The following is a 26,230-nucleotide window of genomic DNA, read 5'->3' as shown; positions in this document are numbered from 1 at the left end:
CATGAATTATTTTCCTAAGATATGGTACTTTATTCATTTTGTATCCTAGAAACACTTTTTTAAAATATATAACTGCATGTCCTACTACTCTGAGTACTTCACCTTCCAGTGCAGTCAAAGGCAAATCAACTACTCTAAGTACTTTGGAGGTATTCTCTTCCATATAGCTCTTTTGTAAGCAATGCAAGTGCATAACCACTACTCTATTATAGTGTTCAAAAGATTAATTAAAATTTTTATAATGTCTTCCCCTTTTACAACAATGCAACTGAAGGTAATTTCTAGATGCATCATAATCTTTTAATCTTGTAAAACTTGGCATCAAGTCTCTACAGGAGGATACATGGCCTAACAGCATTGCTGCTGCTGCTGCTGCTGCTGAACAACTGGCCAAAAATATATGTGTGTGTGTATGTGTGTGTGTGTGTGTGTGTGTATGTGTGTATGTACATATATGTATATGCATATGTATACATATATATACATATACATATATATATTTAAAGCTAGAATTTATTGCTCCAGATTTAACTCGCAGAAACACACTGTTGTGTACAAACTGTTAATCTCCATAGATGCTCAGACATGATTGTCTCCTTGTGTCTAAACACACAAAATACAAGCTTCTATCTGTACAGTTTACAGTACTGAAACACATATATTTGGAAAATGAAGTATAGATATGTACTTTGCAAAGATACATGATTTTACAGCAGGGCTTTACCCAAACTTAATTTTTTACAGCCACTTTAAAAATAGACAACTTCACTAGTATAGCTAAGTTACATCAAAGAAAGAAAGAATCAGAATATTGCCTGGCCAATTCCCAAACTCCCAGATTTATTTATTTATGTTTGTGGTTTGTTTTTGAGGAAACCCCTATACATTAAAAAAAAAGTATCTGAGTATTTTCTTCAGTGGTGGACTAAGCAGTTTCTTAAAACAAGACTTTAGTTTGCCATTCACTTCCGACTGCCTTGAAAATAAGATACACTACACCTTTAAAAGAACCATCGGAATGCTTCAGCGCTGGGAACAGGTGTTCTCTATAAAAAAAAAAAGCAAGAAAACAAGTTAAGCTTTCCTTCTAAGGTAATACAAAATGAGATTTTTTTTCTTTATACTTCAGCCATATATGTGTGCATGCATGTTTTTCTATGTGTGTATCTATATGTATATACACACATATGTATACACACATATATAGTGAATTATAACATTTAATTTAAAATGTCATCTTGGAACATTTAAAAAAATCAGAATGCTGACTTTTTCCTACTTTACAGAACAAGATAAACTTAAATATATTAACAGTGGTATGAAAAAAATTCTAGGGAATGCCTTAAAAATATAGCAAATAATATTTAGGGCAGTAAAGAGAGAGGGAATGACCCTGTATATGTGACTTTGATCAGGATTACTGAATAGCCAGTGACAGGCTAGAGCCTGTCTTCTGTAATGGCTTACAGGAAAATTATATCATATTAATGTGAGCATCATCTTACTTCAAGCATGACAACGACAATGAAAAAAAACAATCTGTTACTTGACAGACCTGAGCTGTTTAACTTTCTATGCTGGCCTATTTCATTACTTATATCTTATTGTAATTTAAAAGATTAAACCAACTTTGGACTTCATTTCAGAGTCAATGAGATAAATGAGAATCCCATGCAAAAATATTGCATGTTTAGTTGCCTATGGAAACATTCACAAAATGTACTATTTTTTTATTTGATTTGGTCCAAAAACATCCTCACTCAAAAAAATACCTGATAATAATTTAGCTAAAAAGGTAAACATTTCAATAAATGATGTTGATGAAGGAAACATTATTTCTAAAATAGTTCTAAAATATGTTTCTATTCAGATACACTAAATGCATATTCTACCCAGGTAGAATGTACTTTTAGGATCTAGTTAAGCTAGCTCTTCATTTAGAAGGTGCAATGACAACCACTGTCATTGCATATGAATACAATTTCAATTAGTATATATTTAGTATAATACTATATATAAACTACTGAGAATTATGAAGAAACTAAAATATATCAGCATTCTTAAGAGGATTTATATTTTAAGACCTTTGTAAACATAAGGGATTCAGCACTGACTAGCAAATAAAGATCAGGCCTTGAAGTGAGAAAGATCTGGGTTCAGGTCCCACTTCTGACATGCACTGCTTGAGTGACTTTCTAAAAAAGGTTGCATTAGTCAAACCTCTTAAGACTATATGAAACAAAATGTTGGCTGAAATTGGTGGGGAGACCTTTCTTGCTTGGGAGATCCCTAGACCAAGAAAATCTCACTATACTTTTGTCTTCAGAAAAAATAAATAGAAACTGCTAAATCTCAAACATTAGAAGAAAAATAAAACTGAAGTCATTCATTGATACTGAAGGGAATATACCATCCTTTCATACTGTTTTAAGAAAAGACAACAAATATTTTCCAAAAGACTACTAAAGCATGCACCAAAAATATTCACCTACTAGAGGAAGATTCCTAAATGTTTCGTACGTATTCCAGCAACTTTGTAAAGTGCTGGTTGTGGTGCAAGTGTAAGGGTTCTGAACTCCATTCACATTGTTCACATGCAGCAAAGGCGATTTCTAAACACCAAAGGTAAAGAAAAAAAAAGGGTATTGAAGGAATAAACTTAATCCTCATTGTCAAAGTATTTAATTTAATGTACATTAAAACTGGGGCTTAGAAATAGAGGAGATTCTCTTGTTAAATAATTGTCAATTATTCCCTGAGTAGCATCATGGATTAAATTGAATTGGTTATATCACCAGAATTTGAAAACATTCTTTCTCACTCCCCATGCTCTGAAAATATTGAATTTAATAAATCCCGTAGCATTAACTTACAATTACCATGAATTTCTATCTTGCATAAACATAATATAAACTGCAGAATTTTCATTTATAACTTAACACACAAGACAATATATATATATATATATCCTCTTTATAATCCTTATATAATCTATATATAATCTATATAATCTTATAATCTATATATAATCCTCTTTATAATCCTTACCATGTTTTATGTGGGGGGGGAGCGTATATGGGTGCATATGTGTGTGTGCGTATGTGTGCTCATGTGCTTGCCTATATGTGATTAAGAGCCAGATAGAAAGAAAGTCTACCTTGGGGATGGGGTGATCTGAGTGAAAGACTTATCTCTAATAATGCCACTAATAATGTATGGATAAGTCATTTCAATGGTTGGGAACTATGTTACAAATGAGAGGTAAGTACATCATCGTATTGGTAGAGAGAGTCTCCACACGAGGATTTATACCATTGAAGTCACAAGTCTGAGCTAAAGAGAAATTTGTGCAAGAATATGTGGATAGATTGATAAACACACACACACACACACACACATATATAATAATAAAATGTATGTGGCTAACATACCATGTGTGTACTTTTGTGTATAATGTGTGTACTTTTGATTATATGTCATTTTTACATTAAATATTCTGATATACATACATATGTGCATGTTTTGTAGGAGACAATGAAAGAAAAGTCAATCCAACTCAAAATGAAAAAAGTTAATCTTGCTCACTTGTTCACCAGTCTTGTAGGATATAAGATAGTTTATCTTATAAGATAGAAGATGGTTTCTAATGGTAAATGAGGTCTAAAAGTTTTACAGACAGAGAAACATACAGATAGATACATATATATGCAGATACATATATTTCATAAAGAAGAAGTTAAAGGGGTTAAGATTTCTGAAATAGTATCTTGTAACTGAATATATAAATCACATGAAAACTCATCTCAACAGAATGATTAATTAAATTTTAGTTTCTTATTCAATATATGCATTCCTTATTCAAAACAGCCATATATGCTTAACTGAAATTATATTAGCTTTTATTGATTTTCTTGAAACATTAGGCTGAATTAACTTTGTCAAATTTAGTTATATCAGTTGGAAATGAAGGTACAATGTCTGATTAAAATATCAGTTAGATCTTCAAATATTTTTTAAAAATAGTTTTGATTTTTACAATTAAAGGTTGACAAATGCCTCATTTCCAAAATATATAGAGAATTGACTCTAATTTATAAGTAATCAAGCCATTCTCCAATTGATAAATGGTCAAAGGATATGAAGACAGCTTTCAGATGATTAAATTGAAACTATTTCTACCCATATGAAAGGGTATTCCAAATTACTATTGATCAGAGAAATGCAAATTAAGACAACTCTGAGATACCACTACACACCTGTCAGATTGGCTAAGATGACAGGAAAAAATAATGATGAATGTTGGAGAGGATGTGGGAAAACTGGGACACTAATGCATTGTTAGGAAAGTTTTGAACTGATCCAACCATTCTGGAGAGCTATTTGGAACTATGTCCAAAGTGCTATCAAATTTGCATGCCAACCATATCTTTACTGGTTCTGCATCCCAAAAATATCATAAAGGAGAGAATGGGATGCAAATGTGCAAAATATTTGTGGCAGCCCTTTTTGTAGTGGCTAGAAACTGGAAAATGAATGGAGAGTAATCATTTGGATCAATCATCAATTGGAGAATGGTTGGGTAAACTGTGGAATATGAATGTTATGGAATATTATTGTTCTGTAAGAAATGACCAGCAGGATGAATATAGAGAGGCATGGAAAGTCTTACATGAACTGATGCTGAGTGAAATGAGCAGGACCAGGAGATCCTTATATATTTCAACAAATACTGTATTCTGATGGGAGTGGATATCTTCAAAAAAGAGAAGATCTAATTCAGTTCCAAGTGATCGTGATGGACAGAATCAGCTACACCCAGGGAAGAAACACTGGAAAATGAGTGTGAACTGTTTGCATTTTTTGTTTTTCTTCCCAGATTATTTGTACCTTCTGAATTCAATTCTTCTTGTGCAACAAGAGAATTGTACAGTTCTAAATACATATATTGTATCTAGGATATACTATAACATATTTAACATTATAAGACTGCCTGCTATCTAGGGTGGGGGTGGAGGGAGGGAAGGGAAAAATTGGAACAGAAGTGAGTACAAGGGATAATATTGTAAAAAATTACCCATGCATATGTTCTGTAAATAAAAAGTTATAATAATAAAAAATTAAAAAAAACAAAAAGCTATCATTAAAAAAATAAAATAATAGTTTTGAAGGGCAAAGATGCTTTTAAAAAATCCTTCTAAAAGCGCCAACCAACTCTTCTTTAATAACATAGGAAAAACTAAATCATCTTTAATATATTATGTAGAGAATAAGCCAATGATGCCTGTAAATTATTAACCCATGTTTTTTGTGTCTTTAAATTATTTATTTAAATCTGTAAAATTCCCTCCCCCCAAAAATTCATCCTGCCCATCAGATGTGCATTGACCTTACCCATAGTGAACAACACTGCATTTCTTCTCCTCCCCATGTCTATTTTCATTTGCCACTTTGTGTTTTACCATATTCAGAGAATGCAGAAAGAAAAATTACAGCTTTCCTCTCAAGCCAAAATTCCTCTGAAAGCCACACAAATTAGCAATAGAAAGGAAAGACAGACTTAAAATTAATCTATGTATTATTAAACCCACTATGTATTATAAAACCCAATTTTATTCCAGCCTGCACTGAACTTCTTTAAAGCCTTGGTATATGAGCTAGTGCATTTTTTTTTAACAGATGGTTCAGTTAAGACAACTCATAATTTATGGGAATTTTGACATCACAATGGGTGAAGTTATTTTCATTAGAGAAATATCCTTTCAACCAGTTCAATGGCTAAACACCATAAGAGAGGGGCTTCAGTGCAATGACCATATATCTACTTTCTGGTGATATAAATTTGAGTCACAGCTAGGGAATCAAACTCTTGAGGAGATTACACAGAGGTTCTGAATCTCTGTTATGCTTGCTGGAAATCATTATCCTGAGTGACAGGGAAGCCAGATTCCCCTGGAAGTTAAGGGAGAGGGTAGGTAAAGAATAGAATTGGAATTGATCAACATTGTCTAAGGCAGCCTTCAGTACTCATACAGGTACAAATCCTGACAAACAGCATACTGGTTCCCACAAGACATGTTGAGAAACCTGTAGCCCTAGTTTCTTCTAATGAGTGATATTAAAAAAGTATTCTAGAGATCTTAGCCCAACATGAACCTTATATGAAATGCTCTTCAATCTGAAAAGTGTCTTCTTTTTTCTTTGTTGGCTAACTTTAACAGGAAAAAACATTTCTTTTCAAAAGGTAAGACAGATTTTTAAAACTATGTTAATTTTATATTTATTTACCCTCCTCCCTACATCTCTCTTCCTAATACCATAGACCTAGATCAGAGAAAAATCTTTTTACTACCTATCTCTTTAGTCATCAAGAAATATTTAACTAAACTATTTAAAACTAAAAAGATTTTTTGAAAATATTTTACCAACCAATGATTAAACCTCAATTTTTCCCTTTTTGTGCCTCCAAAATGGTCATGTGAAACACAATTTGTTTTCTGATACAAATAATTCTTGAAGTTAATGTACAGATTTAATTGGTTATATATGTAGCTAACTATCATTATAAAAAAATACATCCTGATCTACTTAAAGCTAGTCTCACGAATAGTTTAGCATATCTATAAAAAATGTAGCAGATTCAACTCCTTGTGTGTGAAGACAGAGATAAGTTCATGCCTAAGTAAAGGAATGGTAACACTATTATAATATTTATCTGAAAATTTAATCATTTCTTTCAAACAAGAATCAATCAGGTCACAGTTTTTAAAGATCCAGTGATTTAGAATTGAAAGTATGATATAATGGAAAGGACAATGGATTTGGAATTAAAGGGAATGGATTCAAATCCTGCTTCTGTTACATTAGGAAAGCATGAGCTTCCCCAGCAGTAAAGTAATGATGTTGGACTAGTTGGCAATTTCAATACATAATCCTTCAATAGACCTGGTCCTACAACCTAGTTCATTTAACAAAAGGGACCTATATTGTAGTCAGGGAATTGATTTGCCTGTGGTCTTTGCTGTGTGATCTTGCACAAGTTAGGTACTCAGAACCCTACAATCAAGTATTCCTCTCAGGTTTTTCATGAGTAAAATGCTTTGTAAAGCTGAAAACATTACAGGAATATGTAATTATTCCCATTATTACTGTCAAAGGTTACACATGCAGTTAATAGCAGGGAATTGCGTTGAAATGTGCAAAACTACTCCAATGGGCAATCATGATTGCACTAAAAAAGTTCTATAAATAAATGTTAACTATAAGTAAAATAACCACAACATATTGTCCTTTATCTTTGATAATAATATAACAGCTATTGTTTATATAGTGCTTTAAGATTGGTAAAGCATTTTGTAACAAGATTATCTCATCTAATGTTCAATGAAACACTAAAACTTTTCATTTTACATATGAGGAAAATACAGCCAAGAGAATTTGTGATCCACCCACAGACATATAGCTAGGTTGTGGGCAAGATTTCTAATAATTCTAGGTCCAGCCCTCTTCCTAAAACTTTGGGCTGACTTTATTCATATAGTCCACATGCTTTATGCTTATTTACCTTTTTTCCTACAAAGGAAAATAAGGCCTTGATATGCTTAAGCTTAATAGAGAAAGTGATACTACAATCCTAATGAATACTGAAACATGTGATTATTAAAATCATGGAGAGTGATATTATTTACTTATAATTAAGAAAAATAATTAAACATATTTTGTCTATAATCACAGAAATAGACAGATAGACAGATAATTTCCTCACAAGTTAGAGACTGTGGCACACATTTAATATCAATATTGAATAATGAACTATTTTGTATTATGAAACCAAGTGAGTGTTAGACAAAACTGAAGAAAACAAATGGGAAACTATATAAAGTTTGCTCCAAATGATATGCTGTGACCTAAATAGCTGTAAAAACAAATTAAAGAAATAAATAATTATGCTCATCAATATAATATAAACTCCTTTCTTCTCTTCCTCCCTTCCTTCCTTCTCTTCCTTCCTTCCTTCTTTCTTTTTCTTCTTCCTTTTTTCTTTCTTTCTTTCTCTAATATAGAAGTGTTTCTTATTTTCTGTTGATTTTACTATAGGTATGAAAAAAGCACATTTTATGGGAAAAGCAGTGGGGAAAGAAAGAAGAAAAAAGAGAAAGGAGAAGGAGGAGGAAAAGAAGGAGAAGAAGGAAGAGGAGAAGAAGGAGGAGGAGGAGGAGAAGGAAGAGGAAGAGAAGGAGAAGGAGGAGGAGGAAGAGGAAGAGAAGGAGAAGGAGGAGGAGGAGGAGGAGGAAGAGGAGGAGGAGGAGGAGGAGGAGGAGGAGGAGGAGGAGGAGAAGAAGAAGGAGGAGGAGGAGGAGAAGAAGGAGGAAAAGGAGGAGGAGGAGCAAGGAAGGAAAGCAGGGAGGAAGGAAAGAAGGAAGGAAGAAATCCTATGAAAATAAATTACAATTTGCTAGCACGTGCACACACACACATACACACATTCATATATTTATATTGGAAAGAGCAGCAATGATTTTTTTTAAAATCTTAAGTTTAAATCTTAAAATGTAAAAACAAATTAAATTTTTTAAAACTTTAAAAAAGATTGCTTTCCCCAAAAAATAAAGTTTCCTACAATTGTTTAAAAGTAATAACACTATGAAGCAATCTTTTTTTTAAATTGAAATAAACCTTTCTGTCCCCCCCCAAAAAAAAAACAAGATAAAAGGATTGCTAAAAGCAATGCAACCCTGTTGAGGATGGCTGTAACATTTATATTTTTATATGTACTTTCTTCTATATCTTTTATTTGCCTAGTTCAATAATTCTGTCTCTTCTCAAAGCCACTACAGTAATTCCTCCTGAATACAGGAATACTATTCAGTAAGTATAAAATTAATCAGTTTCTGAAAAGTAACCAAGAAACTTGTCATGACTATGCGGCTAAGTGATTTATTTTTTGTTTGGAATAGTGGGTTTGAAAATTTCCCCAATTTTTTTTAATGGAGAAAGGAACAAACATACACATGTAAAGGCACTTACTGATAGGGGGAAAGGCTAATCTGACCAGTAGGTCAATGATGGAGAAACTTGTGAATAAAATTCAGAGAAAAAAAATGTATGATTGAACCTAAGCTAGGGAAAAAATTTTATTCTTTAACTTCGGAGAGGGAATGTGTTGTAGAGGACATAGCACTGGCTTCAGACACCTGGTTCAAGCCCTGCCTCTGACAAATAGTGACTTTATGACTGTGGGAAAGTCATTTGCTCCCTCTTTGCCTTTTTGGCAACTCTCTGAAATGCTTAAATTTGTACGAAAAAGGTATTCTGAATTCTTAGAAGCAATAATCTTAATAGTAAGTCTTGATAACAAAGGAAATCAATAGGTCCATTTCCTAATTCCAAGTACAAAAAATAGCATCAAACAAAAATCTCATCTTATTTGGCACAGTGAAAAAAATCCTGGCCTAGGAAAGACTTAGGAAGCCTATATTTGAATCCAGATTGTGCTAGTAATTAGCTGTCATGAAACCTTTCTGAGATGAAGTTCATTTTTCAGGAACAGAAAAATCATACTACCTTCACAGGATTGTTATGAGAAAAAGGACTTGGGAGCCTTAAAGCATTACATAGGAGTTCATTGTTATTATATAGAATTTTACAAATAGGCAGTCAATGAAATTTAGTTGTCAAAGTTTCTTATCACTAAGATATTGCTAAGAAAGACCTATCCCTGAAGAAGCCAAAAACGATTGACTTTTAATTTATCATCAAGGGGAGTTAAGAATTCCTTCTAAGCAATGTATTATCTAAGTGGACACCACTATTAATAAATTTATACAAAAACTGCAGTTCCAAGTAGTCTATGCTGCTTTTAAAGCATATTTCTCCAAATGCTACTTAATAATTCAAATTTTAGGCTTCCATTTGAGCTCCTTGAGAGAAAAGATTGTTTTTTGTATTTCTTTGTATTCCTGGGGCTCAGCACAATCCCTGGCACATAATGAGTGCTTAATAAATGCTTGTTGATTTGATCCATAATCATCATAGTGTCATCATAAGTGATATTTAAGTTAACATTTTAAATTTCCAAAATGCCTTATATCTCTAACAAATTAGCAATTCTGAGTTAGGTATTTTTAACAGATGAGGAAACTGAAGTTCAGAGAGACTGAGTGACTTATTCATGGCTATTGTATTGTAATCACTGTGTTATACTGTTTTCCAGTTTGAATTATATTATTTTTCCAAACTATCTCAACTAAAAGGAGACAAGGAGAAGAGGGAGAAACCAAATTAGCTTTATGACAATTACGGATAGTTATTTAGCCCTTCTTTCTCTATTAATCTACAATTATAAAATAATTCTTATAAAAATTAAAGAGGATATTATCTTTCTACATGAGGTTATTTTTATATTTGTAAACCCTTAATAATTAAAGAGAAACATAGGCTATTATATGTTACTATTACAATCTCTTTCCTATCATATCTTGAGTTAGTCCAAGTTTTTAAGGTCTTACTTATAAGAATATTGTTGTTGCTGCTGCTGTTTTTAAATCACCTCCTTTCTTAAACGTTCATATGTAATGTAACTGAGAAAAGAAAATGAAAATCATGGTTTTGTTGTTGTTCTTCATTTTTAAAGAGGAAGAAGATGGCATAACTATGCTAGAGCCAAGTCACAGCATGTCTGACTGTGGCTAATCAGACTAACAGGAACTTGGAATACTCTGCCACAGCTCAGACACAAGTAGTCCATATGAACATTTCAAGTAGCTTCTCTAATTTTGCATATTTCAAATTTCCTTTAGGATAATTCAATGCTGCTTTGCTCATAGAGTATAGCACCTTCTCTGATGAGGGCACACCATGCTAGGCAGTCCTGTGCCAGTTTCTCCCATGTCATAGAATGTATTCTAAATTTCTTAGGAGATACCTTGAGAGCACCCTAGTATCACTTTTTCTGACCGCCTTGTGAGTATTTGCCCTGTATGAGTATTTTTTGGCAAGCATACATTTGGCATTTGAACAATGTGGCTAGCCCAATGGAGTTGTGTTCTCTTTAATAGAGTTGGAATGCTTGTCAGTTTTTTATAATAATAAACATATACATATCACTGAAATATTTTTCATAAAATCAGAGAAGGTGCCTTTGAAATCATCTAATCTTATCCCTAATTTTAAATCTTAAAAACTAAGATTCAAGAGCAGCTAAGTAACACAATGAATAGAGCACCAGCCCTGAAGTCAGGAGGACCTGAGTTCAAATCTGATCTCAGACACTTAACTGTCTAACTGTGTGACCCTGGGCAAATCACTTAACCCCAATTGCCTCAGCAAAAAACTAAACTAAACTAAACTAAGATTCAGAGAGGAAAGGGACTTAACCAAGGTCATACAAATAGTAAGTGACCATCAAAATTTGAAACTTAATATTCTCCTTGCTTCAATATGTAGCACCTACTGTGTAATAATATAAAAAAAGTTTATCAGGGGTTTTCCTTAGCAATGCTTTTGTTTATTATTTTCCTTGTATTTCTCTTAGCCAATTAGGAATTTTTCCAATATCTCAGAAATATTGTCAATCAGATTACCTCTAGCAAAAAGACAAATTATCATTACCTTGGAATGGAAATTAACCCCACACCATCTTTTATATGGAACTTCATTTTAAACCTGAGAATCAATTTCCTTAAAAAAAAAAACTAGCATATTTATTTGCCCTCTAATTCTATTTCCAATTACTATATACACATACACACATAAATATATACACACTTACAAGAAGGATCATAAATGTTGAATATCGCTTACTTTTTTTATCAAGCTTCTCAGTAATGACCACCAAAGCTTCCCATGAGTCCAATGAAATATTCATATCTTGTCATATCTTAATTAATTAGGATTAAATCCAAGATGGTGACCTTAAGACAAAATATGCTAATATATTTCTTTTTGCATTTTCTTAAAAACTGTGCAATCCTAGCTTATTCTTTTCTTCTTCTACTCCTTATTTCTGATTCCATTAAAGCCAATACTATTACATGCTCTAGAGTACCTACCTTTACCTAGCTCTCCTCTGCTATGTGTATGTCTATCTGTGTGTCTCTGTCTCTCTCATTTTCTGCTTTTCACTAATTATATTTTTAAAGGATAGTTACTTTCAAAACACTCCTATTCTTTTTCCTTCCATACACAAATCAAATAGTCTGGTTTTCCTTCCCAGATATCAAAACACACCCATTCAATGGATATAGCAAAGAATCAAATGACTTTTTAAATGCGTGTTAAAATTTACCGAATCTCCTATTATTTGAATGAATGAATTTTAGAATTGTCTTCTACTCTTGGGATGGAGGATTAGATATACAGGCTGTTATGACTGAAGTATCATGAAGGAAAAGCTTCAGGTATATAAAAACAGTAAACATTTGTTCAAGGATACTATAATTCCAACTCTTAAAATGGGTCTAAAGCAGTCACCTTACTGAATTTCAGATGGACATAGTGTCTTGACTTTGAAATAAGAATATACCATTATTTTACTATTTTAACTTACTTTCATTTCCACCCTTTTACAGTCCTAAAGAACATTTCAGAATTCAGAAATTGAAGATATGGCCACTTCCTCTGATTTTTTTTTTCTCCAACCACAAATAATGTAGCATTCTATTACCCTTACTTCCATTCCATCAAAGCCATCACTGATCTTGTAACTCATATACAAGAGCATTTCCCCAAAGGACTTCACATTTCCCAACCCAATTTTCCTGTTTTTTTTCTCCAACATCAAACTCATCATCACTATCAATAATCATTTTGTGACAATGAAATTTATATTATCTTCAAATATTTTAAGATATTCCTTTCCAATCTTCTTATCTCAGCATAGCTTTCCAAAAATGAGATCTTGACTTCAGTCTAGTTTGTATCAGCATTGCAAATTAGCATGCTAACTTTATTTTTCTTATCACACTATCTGGCACAGTATCTTTTCTCTTCATATACTACTTGCATCATCAATCAATCAATTTTTTTTCTGTGTTTTTGAGCATACCCTTGAGAACTGTTTTCTTCAAATGCATCTCTTTTCTTTGTTGTTTTGTTCCTATACGTCTACCCAGTTCCATCTGAAACATAAGTTTTGATGTAGATGACTCTTAAATCGGAATCTTTCACCACTCTCAGATTTACTGATACCAAGTTACAGTTTGGCATCTTTCTATGTAATGCTTCAGAAGTCTGGATGAGTATCATCACCATAGCCATAACTACCATAATGAGAAGTGAAGAAGAAATTTAGGCTCTCATCATGGCTAAAATATACATATGTAAATATGAGGAGGGACAGGGGAAGAGGGAAAGTAAGAGAGAGGAAAAGGGAGAGGAAGGAGTTTGCCAGCTCACTATGTTTCCCAATGATCTGTTTTAAATTATTCTTATTACTTTGTATACAAAGCCTATTCACTTCTTTATGTACTCTATTTCCTCCAATACAAAGAAAGAAAATGATATTTTTATTTTTATCTGCAATATCTAGTAAAGTGCCTGGTACATAGTAGACATTCAATTAATACTTACTGAATTCAATGGAATTAATGCATATTTTCACCCATCTCCCTAATGCTTTCAAAAAAAAAAGATATTGATTGTAAACTTGTGTCACATTTTCCTTCTTTCTTGTCATATTTCTAAAATTAAATATAAATTCACTTCCTTTATGAGCAGAGTCTTCTACATCACCTGCCTTCATGGTTTCCTGGTTTGAGCATCACCACTGCCTTTTTCAAGTATGTCCTTAATCACCATTCTAAATATTAATTGGCTCATTATTATCAAAGTTAAACTATTTATTTACTTCACATTTTCTAGGACTTTCTGACATATCCAAAATCAACTCAGAACTACTTTCTAATATTTTAAGAATTTTCCTAAGAACTTTCTTTCTTACTCTCAAACTTTACATCCTTCATCCTTCTATCATTATAGTCCTTTAGCTGGCCAAGCTATCCTAACATTTTTTTTTTGTTTGGGGTATTTTTTAGGGAAAAAATAATAGAATCTATCTTTCCAGAATACATTTGAGGCAAACCTTTTCTATTTAGAACACTTTCATCTCATAACATCTAAATTGTTTCTTCTCAAAATACTTTTCCTGAAAATCTTTCAATTCTTATTATACATAGATAGCATCAGTTGTTTTGTATATATAATATAGAGATGGAGGATAAAGTTGTGCAGATTATTCAAGAAATAATAAGAAAAATGAATTCACTTCTTAAATAATTTTAAAAACAGAGAGAAAGATTATTTGGATTGAATTCAGCTCAGTTTCTCAACAATGACTTGCTATTACAGGTGAAAAAAAAATTAGAATTTAACTCTTTCCAAATGACTCACATCATATCTTGAATAGTAAAATGAGTAATAATACAGTCATCCAGACGAATAAAATTAAGTAACAAAAATGACTCCATCAGCCTAGATTATCTCAAAGTCATAAATTTAATTATTAGCATAATTGCCTGAATTTTGATGTTATGGACCTAACAATAAATTTCAAAATATGTCATAAAATTATGAAGAAAATTGAGGCTTTTGAGAAACTCTCAGTAATTTGTGATATAAGTATGAATGAACTATATATATATATATATATATGTATGTATATATATATATGCAAAAGAAAAATGTTTGATTTAGATTTTTAAAAGAAACATTTGGTGATCATGCTGCTTTCTTTTGTATATTGCATAAAAGATAAAATTGATTGGTTAAATAATGAAAAATAAAGAAGCTGAAAAACTGCAAAAATGCAGTAGGCTTAATGCATACCTGGCTATAGATTTTTATAGTGTTGAAATAAATTAAGAGGTAGCCTAGGAATTCTACAGAGGAGAAAATATTTCCCATAATGTTTGAGAGTAGAAGTTAACAAGCCTGCTGGGATCTTTTTAGCCCCTGCAGAGCTAAGACTTCAACATTATTAAATGGCTGTCGCATCTGAAGTATGGTGTATATAACTCAATAAACAACAGAAAACATATGATTCTGAAAAGGGGGAGGCTTTAGATTACCCTGCAGAATAATTCAGTTTAGGGCAAGTGTTTGCACTTGATGGAAATAGATATGACTGAAATTTAAAAAAAAAAAAAAAAAACTGTCAACAATATGCTGAAGCCTGAACTTCCAGTATAATGTCAAGTGAAACCATTTATGTCAAGGTATTATTCCTAGACTACAAAAATTTAAATATGCTTAAAGGGACAAAACCTTAGATAAAGGAGAGCCTCGTTTATTTTTAACAAAATAATGTGTTTGGGGGGGGGGGGAGGTTGGATAAAAGTGTCCAAATTTACTAGTCCTGAGGCAAAGGTTATCTTAATTCCAAACAAGTGAATAAATATTGTACTATTTTAGAAATTTGAAAGTCATGAATCATAGGTTGTATCACACATTTAGATATAAAAAAATGTTTTTTGTTTTTGTTTTTTGATTTTCAGCTAAGGAAAACTATGATGTAGCCAAGGGTAGAGTGAGAAAACCAAACTTAAAAGAAACAGTGTGAATTTGTCCAATGGGTATCTTTATACTCATATCTGAATGTCTCAAAATCACATTAATTATAAATATCATAACTGAACTAATATTAATTTTCTTTAAGCAATTAAAAAGAATTAAGTTGGATTCCTAGCCACTCAATAATACAGATTTTCACAGCCTTCCTCCATAAGGGGAACATATAGTAGACATGGTAAATACTTTTTGGTCCATTTGAATATTGTACATTACCAACCTGGATCATATAAAGTGACTACTCAAAAAACATTAGCAACCACATCACTCTTAGATTGGCTACATATCACTTAAAAAGGAAAACTATCTTATTCAGTATGCAACGTAATCCTCCACCCTCCTCTCAAAAAAGAAATGAAATTATATGAAAATGCATTCTCAGTATAATAAGAACTAATATGCTTTTTAATCAGGGTAGAGTTTTCCTATCATTGAAAGTTACGCTTCATACCCACTTTTCAATTGTTAATTTATATATTAAATGAAACCAGATAATTTACAAACTAGTCAAACTTTGCTAATCTTTGTTAGTCTATAGTTATTACTATAGTACCTAATATATAACTAATAATAGTAAGAACTACAGTTCTTAACTATGTTTGTAATTCACTAATTAAGAAACATGAAAAACAAATGGGGGTAGTGGAAGAATATTGCAAAACTGTTTACGGCTTCTTTAAAATACTTGAAATATAAACTGCTATTATCCTTCTATGAAGTCTCCTTTCCCTTTTAAATTAAAGTAACAAATAATTTAATATGATTAATTCCACATGGAATTTTTGTTAAATTGCTTGATATGTTTAGCATTGTTTTAATATATTTACAAATGGCTAATTGTTTATATTTTCTCATTCCTGGATGCTTAAAAAAAAGTTTCACTAACATTTAATGAAATTCATTTGAATATATTGCTAATTTAGAAAATATTAAAAATACTTAGTTTTTTTAAAAATCTCATGTTATGCAGAAATTTTATATCCTAAAAGTTTTATTGCAGTTTTAAGTCTTAACATTTCACTAAGATGTTTAAGACACTTTATAATACATTTGAATTTTATGGGGAACTGCTATTGGTAATTCCTTCTAGAACTAACTAAATACGTTTTGTTGACAAAATTTTAAGTTTTTAAAATAAAATCTAAATATTGGACTGTGATTTGGTACCCCTCTCCTTCAACCTTAAATTTAGAAGCACATTCTCAAATAAAGACTTCAGGACATGATACTAAAAAATACTGACCTTTATCATGGATCATTATAAAGCATGAACTATTTCTAGTGCAAAAAGTCTTAAAAGTGAAAAAAGCAAATCTGTAAAAAGATTATTTAAACCACAAAAATACTTTTGTGACCATATTTTGATACATTTGTGTTTTTCATCAGTATAATATATGTTTAGTTTGCAACTATAAAGAGAGTTGGCCCAGACCTAGGAGACTAGAAAGTCTTTAACAAAGATTGTTAACTATTTTGTTGCTGCTTTTAAGACTTGAACTATTTAGGGAACCCAACAACAAACTAACAAAATTCCTAACAAAATAGAAACATTTTACTACTTTAATTGATAGTCCCTGAGATGCAGGCCCTTTCTTGAGAAAACAACATTGTCTCTCTGCTTCACAAAGGCTCAGGAAACTGAACAGGATTGTCCTTTTCTCTGATTTTCCCTTTCTTCTCAATTTGTTCATTACAACTAGCCTTTCTATCCTTTTTAAAATATTTTATTCCTTTATACAATAGGATTGTATATTGATATTGTGGTATGTAACTTTCAGCAAAGAAAGGATGGGGGAAAGAGGAAGACAAGAAACCTCTAGAGGTGCTATTTACTAATGTAGTTACATAAATCAACTAATGAGAGAGAAACCAATCTGTGTGGTCTCTAATGCTATCCCACAGAGATCAAGCATGTCACCTGAATAATGTTTAGGGATCTAGGGGCTGGGTTGCCTATGAGGTAGCTTTACTCTCTGGTACATGTGAGACCATATTTAGTCACATCTTACTAATAGAAATGTGAAGAAATGAATATTAAAAACTCAATATTTATCTTCATAAAGAAGTTTTTAAAACTACAATAAACTAAAAATAAGTTCCCCTGAATAAATTAATAATAATTGAAAAATACCCAAGATCTTAATATTGATCACCTAGAGTGAAAGTTTTAGAACTATAGCACGTAATAAGCACGTAAATAGAGTTGACCTTAATTATTTTGAATAAATAAAGCCTACATTTGGCAAATTAATTATTAGATAAATACACAGTATGTATGCAAATATGTAGTAAACAGTAACAGGAAATTATTTTATTATTTTATATACATTGTACACAGAAAATCATAATAATTTATCAAAAGAATTTCTATCATATTGGTATGCTTTAAAAGTGAATTTAATAAGGAAAATCATGGAAAAGATGAAAGCAACTTTTAAAGGAATACTGGGAAGGAAGCATGTCATTAAAAATATAAGGGAAGGAATCTGAAAGCATTAATGTAAATCAGTCTTAAATTCCATTTACTAACCTGGAGAATGATTATTTCTTAAGGAAACCAGAATAAGAATAAGTGAATAAGAAAGAAGTAATTGAAGCAATAAGAGTTAGAGATTTTTCCAATGGGATACCACAATCTACTTGTTATCTATGAAGTTTGATCTAGGTGCTTACTTTTATTCTTCCTTTGAAACCAGTGATTGTACCTAATCCTAAATACTAGACCAGTAAGGCCCAGAAAAACTCCATGGTGGAATTTGACATCTCTACCTTAGTAAAATATCTAATCAATATATAAAGCATCATCTAAGAAGATGATAAATTATGGGGACTGAGAAACAAGTAACTCAGTTCAGCAGGGTGATTTTGAACCCACCTGCAACCATTGTTGTTATTTTGGTTTAGTAGAGTAAGACTTGTCATTCTTACATGTTTCTAATTGGTTTCCTTACAACCATAACAATGTTGTTTATACATGTGCTTTGGGCAAACATGTTGTCATTTCTTAGTTTTTTTTTCCTTTAAAAATGACCTAAATAGAAATTAAGTCAATTTAAGAAACTTTTTCTTTCTTACTAAATAATATTCTTTTGAGAATATGATCTATGGTCCATAGGACATTCTCTGAATAGAAGCAATTTGCAGTAAAGATAATATCTTACATCTTTAGACAGTTGTAGAAATTAGAAAAATCTATCTTCACATTATGGTCAAGAAGAAAATAAGGAAGCAAGTGGTTATAAAAATGCACATGGTTAACAAAACCATAGTTTTTACTGACTACCATGATAAAATAATTTAACATCAAGCATAATATGCCTGAACAATTTTTAATGCTAATGGAACATCCTACTCATTCAATAAAATTTAAAAAAGAAAAACGTTCTCAGATGTAGATATCTGTCCAGCCACAGATTGATAATAAAAACCTGGTAATTCATAAGTAAGATTCACCCAGAATACCATGCTTATGAAAAAAAAAAATACCCTGTCTGGCAACAGTGGGCTAAAGCTTTTCACTAACTCATTTTCCAGGCTCACTGTCATCACCCAAAGATTGTAATGCTAGTAGCTAATACATCACAAGAAAGGTGAAGAAGAGGAAGTCATGCCACAAGCTCCCTATTAATTGTGGATCAGTGAGAAGTCTCATTATTAGCTGTTTTAATTGCCTATAGCTATTGGAAATTCTAAGTAAAAGTGAACTCACAATACTAAAAATAAAAGTCAAACCAATAGATGAAATATATATGTATATATATATGTATGTATGTGTATAAATATATGTTACTACCTGAGATCTCAAGGAAATGAAATTCCTGGGACATACACTCTTATAGGGGAAGGGAAAAAAGTATAAGCATTTGATAAATATGATCAGGTCATGTCAATAAAACATGGAATTTTAGAAACAAGTGTTCTTCAGTTCAAAATTCCTAATTTTTTCCAATTGTTATCATGTTGGTATTTCACAAACTAAAAGATAGTTTTTCTTCTGATTTTTTTTAATCCCATCTACAATACTTCCTAGAGAAAACGCCTTCACCAATGATCATTTAAAAAGGAATATAAGGATTCATCACTGATGACAATTTGTAATTGCACACCTCTCTAGTTTAGAGCAAACTCCTCCAGCTATTTTATAAGCACTGTGTAGATGTAATCTAACCTGAAGCACTGTAATTTCAACAACAAAATTAAATAATTATTTGCTTATCTTTCTTTGCCAAAAGTATCTCCCCAAACCATTTTGCTTATGGTTTTCTGTCTCCATCCCCACTGTTTTGTTCAGTATATCACCTGAAATTCCTCCAAACGTGTTGTTTTATGTTTAACAAATTTGAAAATCTCATTTTACAGTTCTGTGGGCATACTGCACATCATTTCTTTGGAGCACATATAGGCAGAAGACATTATATCACAGATCAAAATATTAATCAAACTTTTGCCTACCTTTTTTAATAGAATTTTAAAACATCACATAATGGTTACTTTGTGAAAAGCAGTACCCAAAGGAAACATTTTTTCTTATTATATATTACTAACCATTAATTTGTGAAATTAAGTCTAAGCATTCTTTCTGAACATTATATTCAGCTGTCCTAAAATTAACTAATCTATTACTTTACTCTGAGCTGCTTCCCATTAAAAATGCAGGTATTCAGCTATCTCTGTACTTTTGTCCTTTTCTTAAGAAAAGCTATATGTATCTATTTTAAAATAGCAAATAAATCAGAGGAAGATTAAGGACATGTTAGAAAAATAAGTACATGTGTGTGTGTGTTTATGTTTGTGTGTATGCTTGTATACATACATATATATGTTAATAAACACATACATACATATATATATATACATACACACATACACACTCAAGAGAATTTTCATTTGCATCCAGGTATTTCTGGTTCAAACATTCATCTCTTGTAATATTATTTTTCACCTCAACACATATCTATGTGCATAAAAATGTTTGTGTTACTATACAGAAATGGTGAAAAATAGGTCACCAATGTGTCATTCTGAGCCTATACAGAAATGTATAGGATGTGAAGAGTTCAAACTTGTGCAGAGATTGTAGGTTGGGAGGAAAGACAAAAATGATAGGGGGAGGTATTTTAAACCACTTGGGTAAAATTGTAACCATAATGAATGTGAAACTTCTGACTTTCAGACCAATTACATTTTTCCCCAGAGGCAAAAAAGTGGGGGGACCTCCCCGTGTAGAGGGTGGTTCCATCCGAGATGCAGGTTGGGGAGGGGAAGGGAGAAGAAATGGTGCCTTCCTCCATTCACTTACAGCATTTTACAACCTGAATGAAGCTTCAGAAAAGGGATAATGCATCTTGAAGTTAGACAAAAAGCCCTGAAGGGGTGAGGGGAGGGGAGTGAGAAGGGACTGGGGGAGGCTGGGAAACAAGAAATCATCTCCTCTGACCTCTAGTGAAGTGCCAGGTTTTTTCTTTAGCTCTTCACATTTCCTAAATTTGCAGATCTGGTGTCCCGTTTTGCGATTCCTGCAACTGCTGCAGACTCCACAGTTGATGAGCCTCTTGCAGGGCACGCAGACCCCACACCTTTTCCTCTTCTTCTTGGCCGGGTTGGCTCCGCCAGCTCCTCCAGAGGAGGAGGAGGAGGAGGAGGAGTGATTCTGCGGGCAGTCTGCCAGATTGGCAATTTGAAACGCACTGTCTGTGACGGCTGCTGAGGCTGCTGCGGGGGAGTGAAGGGCTGTCATGACGATGACCCCTGGAGGTAATGAGATGCCCCCTAAAGCCGGGATAGCGGAAAAAGTCCCCACGCGTTCAGGGAGATTCATTATCTCTGCTTCAGCAGCGCCGCATTTGAGCTTGTTCATGCATTCCCCCGCCAAAGGTCTGCAGTGTTCAGGGGATAAGGTGGAGAGGAAATTAGTATTTGCCATTTGCAACGACGGCTCTGGCGGGCAGCCAGCTTTGCCCAACCTCTGGGAGTCGTTTCGATGGTGCATGCTGGTCCTGCTGCTGCCGCCGCTGCCCTGATGGATGGAGGAGGAGGAAGAGGAGGAGGAGGAGGAGAGGACGAGGAGGAGGAGGAGGAGGAGGAGGGCGGCGGATTTCCTGCCGCCCCCCTCCTCCTCCTCCTCCCTCCTCCTCCTCCTCCTCCTCCCTCCTCCTCCTCCTCCTCCACCTCCACCACCTCCTCCTCCTCCTGCTCCTGCTCCTGCTCCTGCTCCTGCTCCGCCGCCGCCCCCGGCTGCTCCCCCGCCGCCGCCGCCGCTGCCCCAGAGCATGGCGGTGGCGGCGGCGGCGGTGGCCGCGTTGTCGCAGTTCCAGGGGGACATGCCGATGCGGGCGGCGGCGGCGGCGGCGGCGGCGCTGCTGGGGAAGATCGGCGTAGTGATGCGCGCGATCTTGGCCGCCTGCGGAAAGGCGCCCCCGTTGGTCTTGTAGAAGGAGGTGGCAAAGGAGCGGTAGCGCTCCATCTCGGAGTTGTAATCCACAAGGCTGTTGAGGGCGCCTTCTGGCAGGTGGCTCTCCTTGGGCAAGCCCGGAGCTTCCGGACTCGGTCCTGGCTCCACGCAGACATTGGTGTTCATGGTGCAGGGGGGAAAGAAGGGGTGCAGGGTGGAAGAGGGGGGCGCCTGGTCCGACACCTGGGCGGGAAAGGGGGGGAGATGGGGAGGAGGGAAGGGAGTGATGGTTGGTATTGGGGTGAGGCCGGGTTCGGAGGGGAAGATAGGTCGAGTTTGGGGGGTGAGGTTGGGAAGAGAGACCGTGAAGGGTTGCTTTATTCCTCTCTGGGGCACATATCCACAGACGGCAAATTTCCAGGCAGCGTCTTCCTTTGCATTATCTTCCAACTGTTACAACTAAAATAAAGAAAGTCATTCCAACGAGATGCAGGAGGAAAAAATTAAAAATAAAACACCACATCCATAGACGTGCTCATACATTCACCTGCCAGTTCGTTTGCATGACAATCATAGATGACCCCCACACACACACATACACATGCACACTTCCACACCTCCCATTCTTTCCCCCACTCGCCCTCCCTCCGAGGTCCTCTCACCCCACCCCAACCTCAACCACCACCACACCGCAGCTCCACCCCCCTGTTCTTATAACACTCCTGAGTAAATGAATTACTAGCCAGGAATACCCGAGGATAGAAAAGGAGGATAGGGGTTACAAATGCCAAGAGAAGAGGACACTTGGATACTAACGACATGCAAATGAGGGGCGTTAAGGGTGATAGTACCTATAAGCAGAGGGCATTTAAGCATTAGGAAATGTATGAACAAATGTTGCATGGTCATGCAAATGCTATAAAACTGGGGGGGGGGGGTCGGGGAGCCATGGCCCTAAGGAGAAAACGAACAGGAAATTAACATGAGGAACGGAGAACATCTACAATGCTTTAGCGTATAAACTGTAAGCAAACACAATACAACTGAGAACTAAGCTACAATATAAACTAAAGAGGCCAGGGGAAAAAAGGAACTACCAGCTGCCACAGTGTCCTTCTGTGTCTGACGGTTATTAGTTTGAATCCCAGCTCAGCTGGCTCTGTTAGGGACTTAATTCAGAGGACCAAGGGCAGGTCTCAATTGTACAAGCCATTTGGTGATGAGATTGGGTAGGGGAGGAGAGAGAGGGTTGTTTAAGAAGGGTGGTGTTCTATTTCTTTAAAAGGAAAAAAAGGAAGAGAAAGAAAGAAAGCGAGACTAGATAAAAATAATAATAGTATGCCAGGCAATTTCACAGCTTTGATCCAAGAGTCTGCAACTGCAGTAAGGACTAATATTCCCAGTCATTTCCAATGAGGACTTCTATTCCTTTCAAAAAAGACAGGAAGACTGAATGGGACTTTATTATTATTTTTCCCCCAATGCATCTCCTGCAGACATTGAAAGACTTTATGCACAGATTAAAGAGGGAAGGGGATATTTCAGGTACTGGTTAGCTGAAGATCAAACCATTAAAATAATTTCCTATTTTTTTTCTTTCTTTTAAAAGAAAGTTAAATGTAAACTGAGTGTTTTTGTTTCTACTTGAAGCCTTATAGGCCATTATTATGCTTTGAGAAGGGGTATTTTAGTTGTTTACTACAGAGGGAGGGAGGTACATTATAGGCTTTTTTGAAGTAAAAACAAAAACACAAAGTGTATATTAAACCAAAATATAATCTCTTTTGTTTCCAGATTTTTCCAGATTCTTTATCAGAAAATCTATTTATAACATCTTCTGACGCTTAGATATTGACCAGAAATGTTTAGTTCTGGTATTTGTAAATGGGGCCAAGTATAGTGTGAGCTTTGAATATTCACAGTTCAAAATGGTTATCAATTATTGTAATTATGTTAATAATTAGATTAATGAACCATTTATAGCCAACTTACCAGTGTAAAAACTTCAAGTTCTACTGTTGAGGTATACTAAAAAAAACAGGTTTTGTGTAAACAAATCTCCATTAGGGTTAGAGTAATTCAAGATAAGGCATCTCATCCATGGCTGAATTAGGAGTAGAATAAATCTTTCAATTACTTAGAGTCCCTAATCACCCAGGAACCACCTAAGTATTTTAGCATCAAGGAAAACTGCTCTTTTCAAAGGTTTATGGGCAATACAAAGGGTGCCCCCCCAAAAAAAATGTCCAGGTTAAATGTTCTGGGAATTGAGGGGAAAGAAGGAACCTGCCAAGAATATCCATAGATTCCCTTTCTCCAAATGAAATTTTAACTATGCCCATAATAATAGTTACCCAAAAAACTAATTATACCAACCCTTTTGGAGGAAAGGGAAGGAAATATGTGAATATTTCAATCTTTTAATCTTGATCCATTAAAGAAATCAAGTTATGTCCTATTTTCAAGAAATGTTATGTTTCCAAACAGAAGCTTTCCTCACCTATGCCATCGGACCCCCCCCCTTTTCTCCCTCAAGGTTTAATGCCATCTGAAACTGCAGAAAAGGATGGTACCTACCATCCAGATCATTATTGTTTAATCAATGCATCTGTAGAGCACACACAAAAAAAAGAAAAAAAAGGTGCCTAAGCCATAGCTATTGTTTCGTTTTCTTTCTCAAAACAAAACAAAACACATAAATAACTACTGCCCAACATAAAGCCCAAACCAGACATCTGTACTTCATGATCCTGTTTTAGTTTTAAACAATGTAATTGTACATGCTTAATATTACATGTCTGGTCTACCAGAGACATAGAGATCAAAGGTCATATTTAACATTCAGGAGGAGGGGCGGGTGCAGATTAATTAATAAATTAATACAGCGGCGCTTTTTATTGCTGGAGTCCAGCATTATTAATCTACTTTTACAATCTCAGCGGACAGCAAACATTTAAAAAAAAAAAAAAAGCCAGAGAAAAAGAAAGAACAATCACTTACCAGTCTCTTTTTATTTGGGGAGCCTTAGGATTTGCAGACGCTGCCAGTCTGCCTTTAATTAGTTGCACATCACCCCCTAACACAAAGAAACACAAATCCAGATGTGTCTTGGCAGCTCCCAATTACAACTTTAATACTTGTAAACAAACTGTTAGGGGAAAAATAAATAAATATGCGGATCCGCCAAAAAAAAAAAAAATACCTGTAAATGGGTTTTTTTTTCTTGTTGCAGAGAGAAGGAGGAGGAGATGGTGTTAGTGGTGGGGGTGGTAGGAGGAGGGGTGGGGGGAGAGGAAAGAGCAGAGTGTGAGTGTATGTGTGAGAGCGCGGGGCTGTTCTCGGTGGTCTCTCTCCCTGCGCGTTGCTCTCAGTCCGTCTCTAGTCGCTGTGTGCGAGGGAGGGAGGGAGCCGGGGAGTCTCTCTCTCTCTCTCTCTCTCTCTCTCTCTCTCTCTCTCTCTCTCTCGCCTTCTCACCCCCCCTCCCCCCTGTTTGTGTGTGTGCGTGTGTGTGGTAGCTGGGGGGAGGGGAGACAGGGAGGGAGAGAGAGAGAGAGAGAGAGAGAGAGAGAGAGAGAGAGAGAGGAGCAGGGGGGGAGGTGTACCGGCTAAGAGGGCGGGAGGGGGGCTAAGGGTGTGTGTGTGGGGGGGTGATTGGCGCGGAGGTGAGGAGGACGCAGGGACGTGTACACCTACTGATGATTGGCTGCAAATTACACCGGGAACAAGAGGCGCACGCGGGCCACCGCGCCTCTTCACAAATCCTTGGCTAAGCAGCGGAGCCACGTTTCCCAGCTCTACCCGTCTGCCTGCTTACCCGCCAGGCTCCTTCTCTGCTTGAGCTGTGGTCCCAAGCACAGGCATCCTGGAGACACAAACACACATACATACACACGCATACATGCATGCAATATATGCACACGTGCATACACAGAACGTGGGTTGCTGATTATTTTCCTTTTTTTCCTCCTGGGAATAATTGAGAGAAATGGAAAGAGGGCGTTTCCACCTCTCCTTCAACGTGAAAGGATGTGTGTGTGTGTGTGTGTGTGTGTGTGTGTAAATAAACTTATCTGTATTCTCTGAATAGATTGAGAAGCAAGCCAAGAAGTGGAATGAATGTCATGTTTGTTTGAGAGATGCTTTTTCTTCTTCATCCCACTGTACCTTAATCCCTTCTGAACTACTTGCCTAGAATACCCATTAAGCTTCTGTTTGTCTGTCTGTCTGAATGTCTCCTCTCTTTCCTTCTTTTATTCCTCCTCTGAGGCTTAGAGGAAG

The 26,230-nt window shown here is 34.9% G+C and overlaps 1 protein-coding gene across 4 annotated transcripts; it reads right to left on the bottom strand.

Annotated features, from left to right (window-relative positions):
* Positions 1–458: 458 nt before the first annotated feature.
* CXXC4 (CXXC finger protein 4) lies at positions 459–25,232 on the bottom strand. Of its 4 annotated transcripts, none has more exons than XM_031941808.1 (5): positions 25,155–25,232; positions 24,953–25,028; positions 20,999–22,411; positions 2,489–2,612; positions 459–1,046 (listed from the first exon to the last, which is right to left on the bottom strand). In XM_031941808.1, exons 3-5 carry the CDS (start codon positions 22,136–22,138, stop codon positions 1,024–1,026), a joined length of 1,287 nt encoding a protein of 428 aa, XP_031797668.1. In that variant the 5' UTR covers positions 22,139–22,411; positions 24,953–25,028; positions 25,155–25,232; the 3' UTR covers positions 459–1,023. The 4 variants fall into 4 exon arrangements, with proteins under 4 accessions (XP_031797668.1, XP_031797666.1, XP_023361514.2 ...); XM_031941806.1 differs by having other exon boundaries at positions 2,493–2,612; XM_023505746.2 differs by lacking the exon at positions 2,489–2,612.
* Positions 25,233–26,230: the final 998 nt, after the last annotated feature.

This window comes from Sarcophilus harrisii, chromosome 6 (assembly GCF_902635505.1).
Source record: "Sarcophilus harrisii chromosome 6, mSarHar1.11, whole genome shotgun sequence".
Taxonomy (NCBI): domain Eukaryota; kingdom Metazoa; phylum Chordata; class Mammalia; order Dasyuromorphia; family Dasyuridae; genus Sarcophilus; species Sarcophilus harrisii.
The sequence above is the reverse complement of the archived record's forward strand: the minus strand, read 5'-3'. Positions and strand labels throughout refer to the sequence as shown.

Coding starts and splice junctions, on each gene's coding strand:
- CXXC4 (XM_031941806.1), bottom strand. CDS start 22,138: ATGAACACCAATGTCTGCGTGGAGCCAGGACCGAGTCCGGAAGCTCCG. Junction 2,613..20,998: donor AACCTGGCACTTCACTAGAG/GTCAGAGGAGAT, acceptor TTTGGTGTTTAG/AAATCGCCTTTGCTGCATGT. Junction 1,047..2,492: donor CATTTAGGAATCTTCCTCTA/GTAGGTGAATAT, acceptor TTTTTTTTATAG/AGAACACCTGTTCCCAGCGC.